General features: G+C 38.4%; 1 protein-coding gene across 9 annotated transcripts in view; it reads left to right on the top strand.

Moving 5' to 3' along the window:
• LOC106875993 (UDP-galactose translocator) overlaps positions 1 to 13,308 on the top strand; it is a 75,497-nt gene extending 62,189 nt beyond the window's left edge. For all 9 annotated transcript variants that reach the window (XM_014924335.2, XM_014924342.2, XM_014924338.2 and 6 more), the window contains exon 3: positions 7,740 to 13,308. In XM_014924335.2, coding sequence (XP_014779821.1) covers positions 7,740 to 8,357 — 618 coding nt within the window. In that variant the 3' untranslated portion in view covers positions 8,358 to 13,308. The remainder of the gene's footprint in view (positions 1 to 7,739) is intronic.
• Positions 13,309 to 13,553: the final 245 nt, after the last annotated feature.

Here is a 13,553-nt window from a genome sequence, read left to right as displayed (position 1 = left end):
GCAAAATGACATTAAAAAATTTTTTTTCTTTTTCGGTAATTCATATTTAGAAAGTGGATCTTTGGTTTAGCTGTTATTTCTAGCTTGTCAGACTTTCCGGTTATAGCGTACATAGAAATTGAAGATTTTGAAAACCCTAAAAACTTTGAAATGGTGATTCATTTTTTTTTTTTTGGAGATTCGGAATCTCCGCAATCAAAAAGGTTGGTTTCTGTAGGAAAAAAATAACCGAAAGCGGGGTGTGGTTCATGTCTTTTACCTCCGCCAAACACTTCACCTTCAAGTCATTTGGTAACTTCTGCTGATTAAACATGGGTGTGTATTCACTTGTCCTGTGAGCATTGTAATCAGAAAATGGTAACTTGCCCTTCAGAAATGCTGTACAATGCAGATCTCATACATTAACAGAAGCAGCAGCAAAAATATTTTTCAATAGTCCTATTGGATTTCATTAGTAGCATTGTATTAAATAAATAGTCCGTAAATAGTCATTTAGTAGAAGTAATTTAATATTTGTTCTTTCTAATCCTTCTTCCCAATCAACTGAAATTAAGGAAGTCACAAGAGAAAACTTTTGATTTCTTGTTCAATCTAATTTTTCTACTGTTTTAACAGCGATACTGTGTTCGAAATTAACTGCTTTCTTGTCTGTATCGTACGATACTCATTCAGCACTTGTAAAAAAACAACTGTAAGTTTGTTTCTATACACATGTGGTGGTTACATTTCAATTAGCTATTTACCATTTAAAATTGGTGGAAATGAAGTTTAGCTCAGTGCTTCATTAGCTTTTTCCATTCATGACCCCATTTTTCCTCATGAGATTTTTTGCGACCCCTGGTATTAAATATGAAATAAAACATACAAATAAATACATAAATCTTTTTGGTTTTTTTTTTTTGCTGAACAGTATACATTTAAAAAAGATAGTTATATAAGCGCAGGTGTGGCTGTGTGGTAAATAGCGTGGCACCTTGGGCAAGTGTCTTCTACTATAGCCTTGGGCTGACCAAGGCCTTGTGAGTGGATTTGGTAGACAGAAACTGAAAGAAGCCCGTCATATATATGCATGTGTGTGTATATGTTTGTCCCCCAACATTACTCGACAACCGATGTTGGTGTGTTTACGTCCCCGTAACTTAGCCGTTCGGCAAAAGAGACTGATAGAATAAGTCCTGGGGTCGATTTGCTCGATTAAAGGCAGTGCTCTAGCACGGCTGCAGTCAAATGACTGAAACAAGTAAAAGAGTAAAAGAATATTTGTCAAAATAAAAATAGTTTTAGAACTTGTTTCAAGTTCAAAAATAAACCAAAATAAAAACTATTGCAATGGATGTTCCTGGTTTTTTTGCTGCAGAACAAATCAAACCTTGGAGTAATTAATATTCAACACTGCTGGACGTAAAATGTCTTCTATGTTTTTCAGCGTTGAACAATATTTGGTTTTAATCAGGGTTAAAGCTGGAAAAGTTGTTTCAGATATGTATGTAGTGCTAAATGACCAAAGAACATGAAATGCCATTTCAGAAATAACACAAACTGAAATAAGGCAACAAGTTGGTTGAAATGTTTGCACGCTGGGCGAAATGCTTAGCAGTGTTTCATCTGTCTTTACGTTCTGGGTTCAAACTCCGTTGAGGTCGACTTTACCTTTCATCCTTTCAGGGTCGATAAATTAAGTTCCAGTTGCATCCTGGGCTTGATCTAATCGACTGGTTCCCTCCCCCAAAATTGCAAACCTTGTTCTTAGAGTAGAAAAGAATATACAGAATGTTAAGGTGGGGGGAGCTGGCAGAAAGGTTAGCACGCCGGGCGAAATGCTTAGCAGTATTTTGTCTCTTTACGTTCTGAGTTCAAATTCTACCAAGGTCGACTTTGCCTTTCATCTTTTCGGGGTCGATAAATTAAGGACCAGTTGCGTACTGGGGTCGATCTAATTGACTGGCCCCCTCCCCCAAAATTTCAGGCGTTGTGCCTAGAGTGGAAAAGAACATTTAAACTGAAATTCAATTGCGACTCCATTTGGGGTCGCGTCCCATAGCTTAAGAACCACCAGTTTAGCTTAATGGTAGCACACTCAGCTGGTGTTTTAGGGGATGTGGGTTCAACTCTCATGGGTGTTTGTTGACAACTTTTTTCACTTTGTGAGGGTAATATTGCCCAATTTTTCTGCTGTTTTAACACCAATACTGCATTTGAAAATATCATTTTCTGGTCTGTATTGTATGATAGACATTCAGTGCTTCTAAAATACAAATGTAAGTTTGTTTATATACACATGTGACTATTACACACTCACATATATATACATATATATATATCATCATCATCATTTAACGTCCACTTTCCATGCTGGCATGGGTTGGACAGTTTGACAGGAGCCAGTCAGGCTAGAAGACTGCATCAGACTTCTGTGACTGTTTTGGCATCGGTTTTATGGCTGGATGCCCTTCTAACACCAACCACTCCACAGAGTGGACTGAGTGCTTTTTACGTGACACTGGGTCAGTTTTGACAAGGTTTTTACAGCTGGATACCCTTCCTTAATGCTAACCATTTTACTGAGGGTACAAAGAGTGCATTTATGTGGAACCAGCACCCACAACCCCACAAGGGAGATGGATGTAGGGAACAACCTGTTTACAAGGACAACCATGCTTTTACTTAGCACATCAAACTATCAAGAACCTTGCTGCCCTTTCATCTCCTCTGTGAGTCCCAACAACTAAAAATCCTTTTTCACCACTTTGTCCCATGTCTTCCTGGATCTGTCCCTTTCACGTGTTCCCTCTACAATTAGAGATTGACACCTCTTGATGTGACTGCCTTCATTCACACCATAACCTTTGGAGATATGCTGTGATTGAGAAGACCCAGCAACAAAAGTGAGATTGCAGCCACGCATGTCCGACCCAGTTAAGAGTACCCCTGATCCGTCAGGCGATATGATATGCTTGAGAAGACCTCTTGAGTCAAGTTAAACCAATATCATAGCTATGGCCAGTACCCCAAGACTGGCTCCCGTGCTGGTGGCACATAAAAAGCACGGTCTGAACGTGGTTGGTGCCAGGTCCGCCTGACTGGCTCTTGTGCCAGTGACATGTAAAAAGCACTCACTACACTCTCGGAGTGGTTGACATTAGGAAGGGCATCCAACTGTAGAAACATTGCCAGATTAGATTGCAACCTGGTGCAGCCGCTGGCTCTCCAGACCTCAGTCAAACCATCCAACCCATGCCAGCATGGAAAGCGGACGTAAAACAATGATGATGGTAACATGGCCATACCAGCACAGTCTTCTGTTTTGCACACATCTGATGTCTCTTATATCCTCTCAAATCACTTACTCTACATTATTTACATTTGATGGATATTTGTCCTCATCTTGTTTGTTGTTAACACAACGTTTCAGCTGATATACCCTCCAGCCTTCATCAGGTGTCTTTGGGAAATTTCAAACCTGTGTTCTCATTCCTAAGGTATTTTTTGATATTATTATTATTATTATTATTATTATTATTATTCAGGTCACTGCTTGGTATCAAACTCAGAATCTTGGGGTTAGAAGCCCGCACTCTTAACCACTATACCATATGAAGGCTGGAGGGTAATCAGCCAAAACATTGTGTTAAACAAGATGAGGACAAATATCCATCAAATGTAAATAATGTAAATAATGTACATAATTCCTCATCTCTCAAATATCGAACTGTATCACTTACACTCTGTCGTAGCTGCACACTGACATCACCCATCCAGTGGAGCACGCTGGCTTCATTTCTTTCAAGCCTTCCCATGTCTTCAATGGCGGTGCCCCAGCATGGCCACTGTCTCAGGGCTGAAACATAAAGAAATACTCCCCCACCATATATATGCATGTGTATATCTATGTAAGATCGTTGCCAGTGCCCCTGGACTGGTTCTTGTGCGGGTGGCACATGAGATGCACCATTTTGAGCGTGGCCGTTGCCAGTACCGCCTGACTGGCTCCCGTAGAATTTTCGTGTGAGATCGTTGCCAGTGCCCCTGGACTGGCTTGTGCGGGTGGCACATAAAAGACACCATTTCGAGCGTGGCCGTTTTCGTGCGGGTGACACGTAAAAGCACCCACTACACTCTCTGAGTGGTTGGCGTTAGGAAGGGCATCCAGCTGTAGAAACTCTGCCAAATCAGACTGGAGCCTGGTGTTGCCATCCGGTTTCACCAGTCCTCAGTCAAATCGTCCAACCCATGCTAGCATGGAAAGCGGACGTGAAACGACGATGATGATGATGATGATGTATGTATGTGCATGTTTGTGTGTGTGTGTGTGTGTGTGTATATACATGTATTTATGTACATGTACGTCAGGCGTTTATCACCATATTTGACCTATTTAGTTGACCTATTTTCGTTTTTTAGCCAGTTTGTTCTTGTGACCTCCTCCTGTTAATCTCTTGTTTCACTTCCATCCCACCCACTCCCATCAGATAATGTGTATCTAGGAATACATTGTCAGATGTTACTTCCTTCTAAGAATGGCAGCAAGTGATTTCAGAGAGATTTAACAGTTATATCTAGCATGTCAAAGGCCTTCTCCTCCTCCCTCTCATTCTCTCTCCCTCTCTCTCCCTCTCTCTCCCTCTCTCTCCCCTCCTCTCTCGTCCCCCCTCTCTGCCATTCAGAACATTCTGTCTTAACATATTCACAGTTGAGCTTTTAGTCTCGTCAAAGAAAATAACTCCTTTACAAACGCTCCTTATTGTCACCACCACCACCACTACCACCACCACTATTACCACCAATACTATTACTGCTACTACCACCACCACTACTACTGCTACTACCACCACTGCTACTACTATCACCACCGCTACTACTATCACCACCGCTACTACTACTACCACCACTACCACCACTACTACTACCACCACTACTACTACTACCACCACCACCACTACTACCACCACCACTACTACTACCACCACCACTACTACTACCACTACTACTATTGCCACCACTACTACTACCACCGCTATTACCACCATCACTACCACCAGCACTACTATCACCACCACCGCCACAACCACCACAATCATCTGAATGAAAACCACAAGCAGTCATACTTCTAAGCTATGGCATTCAGTTTGCAAACGGTGTAAGTCTCAAACAGCTCCTGAGTGGTTCCACCTTCATTTCTGCAAATAAAGTCTCTCCTTTCCTGATAAGTTACAATAAAGCTGAAACTGGTTTGGAGTTGTCTCACATTCTTACTAGGAAACTAATTAAATTAGTATCAGTCGTTAATTGGTAGTGTTTTCTGTTATGTTTTGTTTTCTCGCTGCATAATTATTTGTAATTAGCATTTTAAGCTTTCTTATATTATTTCAACATTAATTAATATTACAGTAATCCCTTGCCATATCGCAGTTCACCTCTTGCGCCCTCAGTACATTGAGGATTTTCTGGTTAATATATGTAAATTTATATCGTGCAATCCTCAGTATATCACAGGTATCTGTGACCAATAGGTATTTATATTTTTTTAATTATTTCTGTGGTAAAATTGTCATTTTCATACCTATAAATTAATAAATAATGAGGACTCAGAGAGCGCAAACCTCTGCCAAGGCAACACCAACGTCCTCTCAACGATTAGCCAGAGATGATTTTTAAAATAAGATATCTATATCATAGGTGCAGGAGTGGCTATGTGGTAAGTAGCTTGTTTACCAACCACATGGTTCCGGGTTCAGTCCCACTGTGTGGCATCTTGGGCAAGTGTCTTTTACTATAGCCTCGGGCCGACCAAAGCCTTGTGAGTGGATTTGGTAGACGGAAACTGAAAGAAGCCCGTCATGTGTGTGTGTGTTTGTGCGTCTGTGTTTGTCCCCCTAGCATTGCTTGACAACTGATGCTGGTGTGTTTACGTCACCGTCACTTAGCGGTTTGGCAAAAGAGACCGATAGAATAAGTACTAGGCTTACAAAGAATAAGTCTCAGGGTCAGTTTGTTTGACTGAAGGCGGTGCTCCAGCATGGCCACAGTCAAATGACTTAAACAAATAAAAGAGTAAAGAGTATCTGAAATAAACTTGGCTGTTCTCACAAACGAGAATATTAAAAGTCTGCTCTCAAAAATTAAGTAAAAAAGAAACGGAAAAATAATCTAGAATCCTTGTCCGGAACCGGATCGATTTCCAAATCTAATCAGTTCATGCCAGTCACGAGGCCAAACATCCCTGAAAGTTTTATCCGAATCCATCCAGTGGTTCTTGAGATATCTTGTCCACAAACAAACAAAGAAACATGACTGAAACAATACCTCCATTTTCGCTAAGGTGGAGGTAAAACTACAGTACAGTACTGCTCTGTATAACACATTAATTGAAATATATTAAAAGAAAATACGTTGTGTACCGTAGATGAATAAACAAATAATCGCACATCCTGTATGGAAAACGAATCTCAGGAGGCGAGTGTGTGTGGTGTTGTTTTGCATTTGGGTGTAAAATTGTGAATATATTTCAAGCCCTACGATGTTGTTCAAACGTTCTGCACCTTCCAAGGCTTCTTCTGGGAGTGAACCCAAGTACCAGAGGAAGATGCTTACCATAGCAGAAAAGGTGAGATTCCTTGACATGCTTAAGGGAGATGGTGGATGTCGATGTAGACTGCCAAAAATACTTCAAAGAATGGCAGCAGATTAGGACACCCCACCCCACTCTGATGATTCGTGCATTGCAGTTCAGAAATGCAATTGACAGCGCCATGGAAGTTTATAAAACCCTCCTTAAACAGAAAAAGAGGCAGCGCCAGCAACTGCCCATCACCTTGTTCCTCACCCGCAAAAAAAAAGAGAAGACCCGGGTACTCTTAAGGGTGTGGGAAGAATTTTTATAAAGCTTAAATGTATAAAAATGCTAAAATAAATATATACAAATTATAAAAATAATTTTAAAAATATACACTACAGTACTGTTTCTACTTCACCGATTTTCACCTATCACACAATTCAATCAAATCGAAATCAAAAATGGAAATTGTAGTTGTGGCCAAAGCCAGTGGATGGCTGGAGAGGAAACGGCAAGCTGGAGAGCTGTACCAGGCTCCATTTGTCTGTTTTGGCCTGGTTTCTATGGCTGGACGCCCTTCCTAACACCAACCATTTTACAGAGTGGTCCCGCTGCTTTTTACGTAGTACCATTTGTAGTTAAATAAATCTCTAAGTGAAGGCCCATGGCTTAGGGGTTAGGGTATTCAGCTTGCAATTGTTAGGCTGTGAGTTTGATTCCCAGCAACCATTGTGTCCTTGAGCAAGACTCTCGCTGGTTAACTCTGCAACAGACTGTTGTTCCGTTCCAACAGAATGTTGGTCTGCCTGCCGAGCCAGCAGAGTGATATCATTACAAAGACTAAAACAATGCAAGGAAGCGCATTGTGATCAGCAGTGTATAACACCTGATAGTCTGGTCAATACAGTGACTGTGATATGTATACACGTGTGTGTCTGTCTGTCTGTCCCCTTGTCTTGACATTGTGTGATTGTTGTAAACGAATGTCATTCATTTCCAATATTCTGCAAAAACATGTCTGGCCAGGAGAAAATATCTTAAACTTGCTTGGAAACAGGTGAACGTTGTTTCCAAGAAGTGTCATTGAATCAGGGTTGGTGGTCTCTGGTGGGTTGGTATGAAAAGGGTTAAATGTCACTGTCTCCATTCATCTCTAAATGTTTTTCTTTCTCTCAATCTCTTTCAGGTCACATATCAACTAAAAATACTGACTACAGCCATGTTCTCAGTGTTTATGTTGAACAAAAAGCTTAGTCGCATGCAATGGATCTCGCTGGTCATCTTGTTCATGGGGGTCTCGTTTGTACAACTCCAACCGACATCATCTACAAAGTCTGCTGCTTCGACAACACAACAACCCCTAAAAGGGCTCGTTGCTGTAATCATCTCCTGTATAATGTCTGGTTTTGCTGGAGTCTACTTTGAAAAAATTCTAAAAGGAACCAAACCAAATTTATGGCTTCGCAATGTTCAACTTGGCTTTCTAGGAACCATCATTGGATTAATCACAATGGAAATTAAAGACGGATTTCAAGTAAAAGAGAAAGGATTCTTCTTCGGTTACGACTGGGTTGTGTGGTTAGCAATTTGTTTACAGTCCTTCGGTGGTCTTCTAGTAGCCGTAGTAGTGAAATACGCTGACAATATCTTAAAAGGTTTTGCTACATCAGCAGCCATCATTATATCATGCATTGTTTCAATATATTTCTTTGACTTCCAGCTAACCATACAGTTTGTAACGGGAGCTAGTTTAGTCATTTGTTCTGTCTATATGTACAGCAAATACGCAATTGTGACCCAGTAAACCAATGACAATGACAATCAGTTGTTAACAACAAACACAAAGGCATTTTTTTATGTATTTATTTAAACAGAAAATAATGTGTTCATGGGGATATTGCATGGTGGGAAGACTTTTTTCAGTGGCCATTGCATGATGGGAAGACATTTTTTAAATGGGTTTTTTTTTTTCATAATGAAACTTCTGGAAGAAGAAAACGAAAAGGCAAAGACATCATTTATTATTAATTGACAACAATTACATGCGATAAAACTAATTAGCTCTATTAAAAATCTCCTCAATTAGGTCATACATTGTTTCATATGATCCCAGCATTTATGCCAATTTGACAACTTCATGTGTGTGTGTGTGTGTGTGTGTATATATATATATATATATATATATATATATATATAGGTGCAGATGTGGCTCTGTTGTAAGAAGTTTATCTCCCAAACACTTGATTCCAGGTTCAGTCCCACTGTGTGACACTGGGCTGACCAAAGCTTTGTGAGTGTATTTGATTGATGGAAACTGAAAGCCCATTGCGTGTGTATGTGTATGTGCATATCTTTGTGTCTGTGTCTGCCCCTTCTACCATTTGACAACTGGTGTTGGTTTGTTTACATCCCTGTGACCTAGCAGTTTAGCAAAAGAGACTAGTAGGATGAGTACCAGGCTTTAAAAAGAATAAGTACTGGGGTTGATGTGTCTGACTAAAATTCTCCAAGGTGATGCCCCAGCATGGCCACAGTCTAACGACTGAAACAAATGAATTATAAAGAAACCGTCCTTTGCATGCCAGTGTGGAAGGACGATATTAAATGACGATGGTGAATGTGATGTGCATTGTTGTCTTTCATTTCTCTAGAAAACCTCATAGTTTCCCTCTTTCTCAACATGACTAAAAATCATCATCATCAGTTTTCCATGCTGGCATGGGTTGGATGATTTCATAGGCACTGGTAAGGCTGAGAGCCACACCAGGTTCCATAGCCTGTTCTGGCATGGTTCCTACAGCTGGATGCCCTTCCTAATGCCAACCACTTTACAGTGTGGACTGAGTGCTTTTTACATGGCACCAGCACCGACAGGCTCACCAAGTTCTTTACAAGACAAAAACCCCCTCAAGTGGAGGTGGGGACTAGTATTGAGGGCATTGCACTATCCAGATTGTTAGCCTAGCCTTATGATTCGTGAACATAAATGACATACCTTTATAGTCTCGATTTTATTTACCTGGATGAGTCATTTCAGGTACAGCCAATTGCCAATCATCTCTGTCCTTTGTCATCTGATGATCTTCTTTCACCACTTCATCCTGCATCCTCCTGGGTCTTGCTCTTCCACAAGTTCTCTCCATATTAAGTGATTGGCATTTCGTCATGCTGCTGCCTTCATCCACATGCATCACGTAAACATAATACATTTGATGCTTATTATATCGAGTATTTTTTTTCTCAACGCATTTACACTTCATTATACATGTTCACTGACATTGTGCATCCCACAGAACATGCTGGCTTCATTTCTTTCAAGCCTCCACATGTCCTCTGAAGTCACAGTTCATGTTTCACCACCATGTAGCATAGCTGTTCATCCTCAAGCATCATACAATCTGCTTTTCACTCTGAGGAAGAAACATTTTACATTATTTACATTCTGACGGATATTTGTCCTCATCTTGTTTGTTGTTAACACAACATTTCGGCTGATATACCCTCCAGCCTTCATTAGCCTTCATCCAGCCTGGGTTCTCATTCTTAAGGTATTTTTCGATGTTGTTATTATTTAGGTCACTGCCTGGAATTGAACTCGGAATCTTGGGGTTAGTAGCCCACGCTCTTAACCACTACGCCAAGATTCCAAGTTTGATTCCAGGCAGTGACTTGAATAATAATAATAATAATGAAAAATACCTTAGGAATGAGAACCCAGGTTCTAAGTTTCCCCAAGACACCTGATGAAGGCTGGAGGGTATATCAGCCGAAACTTGTTAACAACAAACAAGATGAGGACAAATATCCGTCAAATGTAAATATTGTACATAATTCCTCATCTTTTAAATATAGAACTGTAAGGAACATTTTGTTACCAACAAAGGACAATAGTTCTCTGAACTTTGCCCAGCTGGTTTTTATTTGAGCAACTATGATTTCAGAGCATCCTCCTCCATAGTTAATTTGGTCACCTAGGTAACAGAAACTATCTACTACCTCTAAGGATATCTCTAGGAATTAGGGAAAATCTATTTCCTGTGTGTTCTTGGTGTTTATTTTTCCTGCACCTCTTATGTATCCATAGCTTTCATGGGGCATACAGTATGGAATTTCCACCTTCATCTTTTCTCCATATCAAGCAAAGATATTTCACTGAAGGGATTGGAGAAAGGTTTCGTCTTTGGTTACAACTGGGTTGTGTGGTTAGCAATTTGTTTACAGTCCTTCGGTGGTCTTCTAGTAGCCGTAGTAGTGAAATACGCTGACAATATTTTAAGATGTCTGCTTTCCTGCTCACTAGTACTTTTGCTAGATTAACTCTAGATTAAAGTTAATCTTAGTGTCTAAAGCCCTTTGATTCTAGGCCTTGCTTCTACACCTGAAATTTCTTCTCTAACTCTACTATAGATTCAGCAAGCTCCTGTGGGTAGCCAGTTTTAAATTCCTCTGTTACCTGTTATAGCCTGGAGAACTACAATAAGCAAGAGAACCAAGTCTTGGTGAATTCCTATCTGCCACCTTACTGCCAGCACTCCTGTACATGGCTTGGATGGCTCTCACCAGCCACTCATCTACCACTAGCTTCCACAGCAACCAGCAGATCAGGGAGTGAGGGACCCTATCAAACGCTTTTCCATGTCAACAAATATCAAGTACAGCAGTTTATTTTTGGCTAAACACATCTCTTGCAGTTGCCTTATGAAGAAGCTGCATCAGTCATGCTTCTCCTTAGCACCAAACTGCATCTGCATAATGAAATTTTGAGTGTTAATAAAGTAACTATATATATATATATATGTGTGTGTGTGTGTGTGTATATATATATATATATATATATATATATATATATATATATATATATATATATATATACATACATATGTATATATATTCATTCTTTGTGTTTCAGCCCAAAGACTGTGGCCATGCTGGGGCATTGCCAACATCGTCACCTTTTCAATTGCCATTCTTTTATAATTGCTTTTGCTGAAAGAGGTAGTTCGATATTGCTGTCCTTCTTTTCAGTTTCTTGCTGTGCTATAGGTTCATCCAGGACATTGGACAGCAAGAGGTCAAATTGTTTCTTGAAAACATCCACCCTTACTTCATGTAAATCTCTCACATATGTTGGCAAGGTATATATATATATGTGCGTGTGTATTTTTATATATATATAAATAATCAGAAAATGGAGGAAACTTCAGATCAACAAACACATCAATTGGACCACATTTATTGCTTATTATTTAATACAAATCATGGCATAACATTTATGTGACATAACAGATCTTACGGCTGTTTCTGCATCCAGTGCTGATCAGTATTTACAAATAATTGCAAAAATAAAATTCTGAGGTTTTCTCCATTTTCTGATTATTTATATTTGTTTCCTGATAAACGTTTTATTCTGTTGTTACCTGTACTCTACGAGCATAGTGTGCCTGCATACCACTGCCCGGGGATAACACGGGCAACATGTATACCAATAGTATATATGAATATTTTATCCCTTAGTCGGTTACTATCTATATGTATATTATATATATCTATAGGTATATTATATATATCTATATATATATATATATATTATGTATTTATATATGTATATATATGTATTTATATATGTATATATGTATTTATATATGTATATATATATTTATATATGTATTTATATATGTATGTATGTATTTATATATATATATGTATTTATGTATGTTTGTGTGTGTGTATATATATATATATATATATATATATATTTATATATAACGTTGACCACTAACGTGGACATTCAATGTGCTAGAAATAGATCACATCTTGTGTCTACTAAGACCTAAATTGTTCTCAAAACGTTATATATAAAAATATACTTTAATCCCCTGAGATTGCAGATATTGTTTCTGAATCTCTTTGGTTCTTTAAATGTGCTAGCTTCCTGGTAATTAATCGATATTAATTAATATATGATTTTTACCCTATGTTAATATATATACATATATATATATATATATATATATATATGTATGTATGTATGTATATATGTATGTGTGTGTGTGTATAACAGAACTAGAACACATCTCATTCTCTAAGTTAGGATCAATTAAGATAAGAATAAACATGAACTGCTAAGATAGAGAATGTTATGTGTATGTTTGTACTTTGAAGAGGATTGTTCATTTTGGTGGAAGGGGGGGCCTTTGCTTCAGTCTGTTACATGTTTCCCCATCATTCAACACATTAATTAATCAAATGTTACTCTTTTAATTATATTTAAACTGAATTAATATGGTAGATTTTTTTTTTTAGGAAGAGAACAATATTTTCCAAACCTCTGTCGTTCAGCTTTCTCTTCTAATAAAAATGAAAAATATAAATTCTGGTGATAAAAAAATTTGAAGAGGTTAAATTTATCATGTGAGGGATTCCGATTTTGTATGATCCATGGTCTGTAATCTGTGGACAACATTGTATAGTTTTATGGTTTCTTTGATTGTTCAAATATATTTGAAGTCAATCACTGTTTGTAGAAATTTTAAAAATACAAAAAAAATAAATAAATAAAGGAAAAAACCCAAAAGAGTGTGGGTTGAAAATCCATGAATCAGATGAATGATTGGAAAAGTGGAACGAAATAGGAACTCTGTGTGTGTGTGTGTAATATATGTGTGTATGTGACCCACACCCTCCATTTGTTAATAGTTGACTTTGGTGTAAAATATGGAACTACATTTCGGAATAAACTATTTTTAAAAAAATTACCTGCATATCAGAATTATTTTGTAATGTAATAAAATTTTAATACCTGACATCTTGTTTTAATAAACTTTCATTGTCAATGTTACATGAATCACTTGAAGCTCTCTCCACACACACACACACCACACAAAATAACTGGCCTCCAAAGGTCTCTGTCCACAGAGTCTCGTAATGTCTTTTTCTTTGGCTCAAAGTATCAGCTTATAATTTCTGGTCTCAACTTCACAGTCTTGTCTTTGAATTATCA

The sequence above is a fragment of the Octopus bimaculoides genome, chromosome 1, assembly GCF_001194135.2.
Source record: "Octopus bimaculoides isolate UCB-OBI-ISO-001 chromosome 1, ASM119413v2, whole genome shotgun sequence".
NCBI classification, from domain to species: domain Eukaryota; kingdom Metazoa; phylum Mollusca; class Cephalopoda; order Octopoda; family Octopodidae; genus Octopus; species Octopus bimaculoides.
Note: the sequence above shows the minus strand (reverse complement) of the source record. Positions and strands in the feature narration are given on the sequence as shown.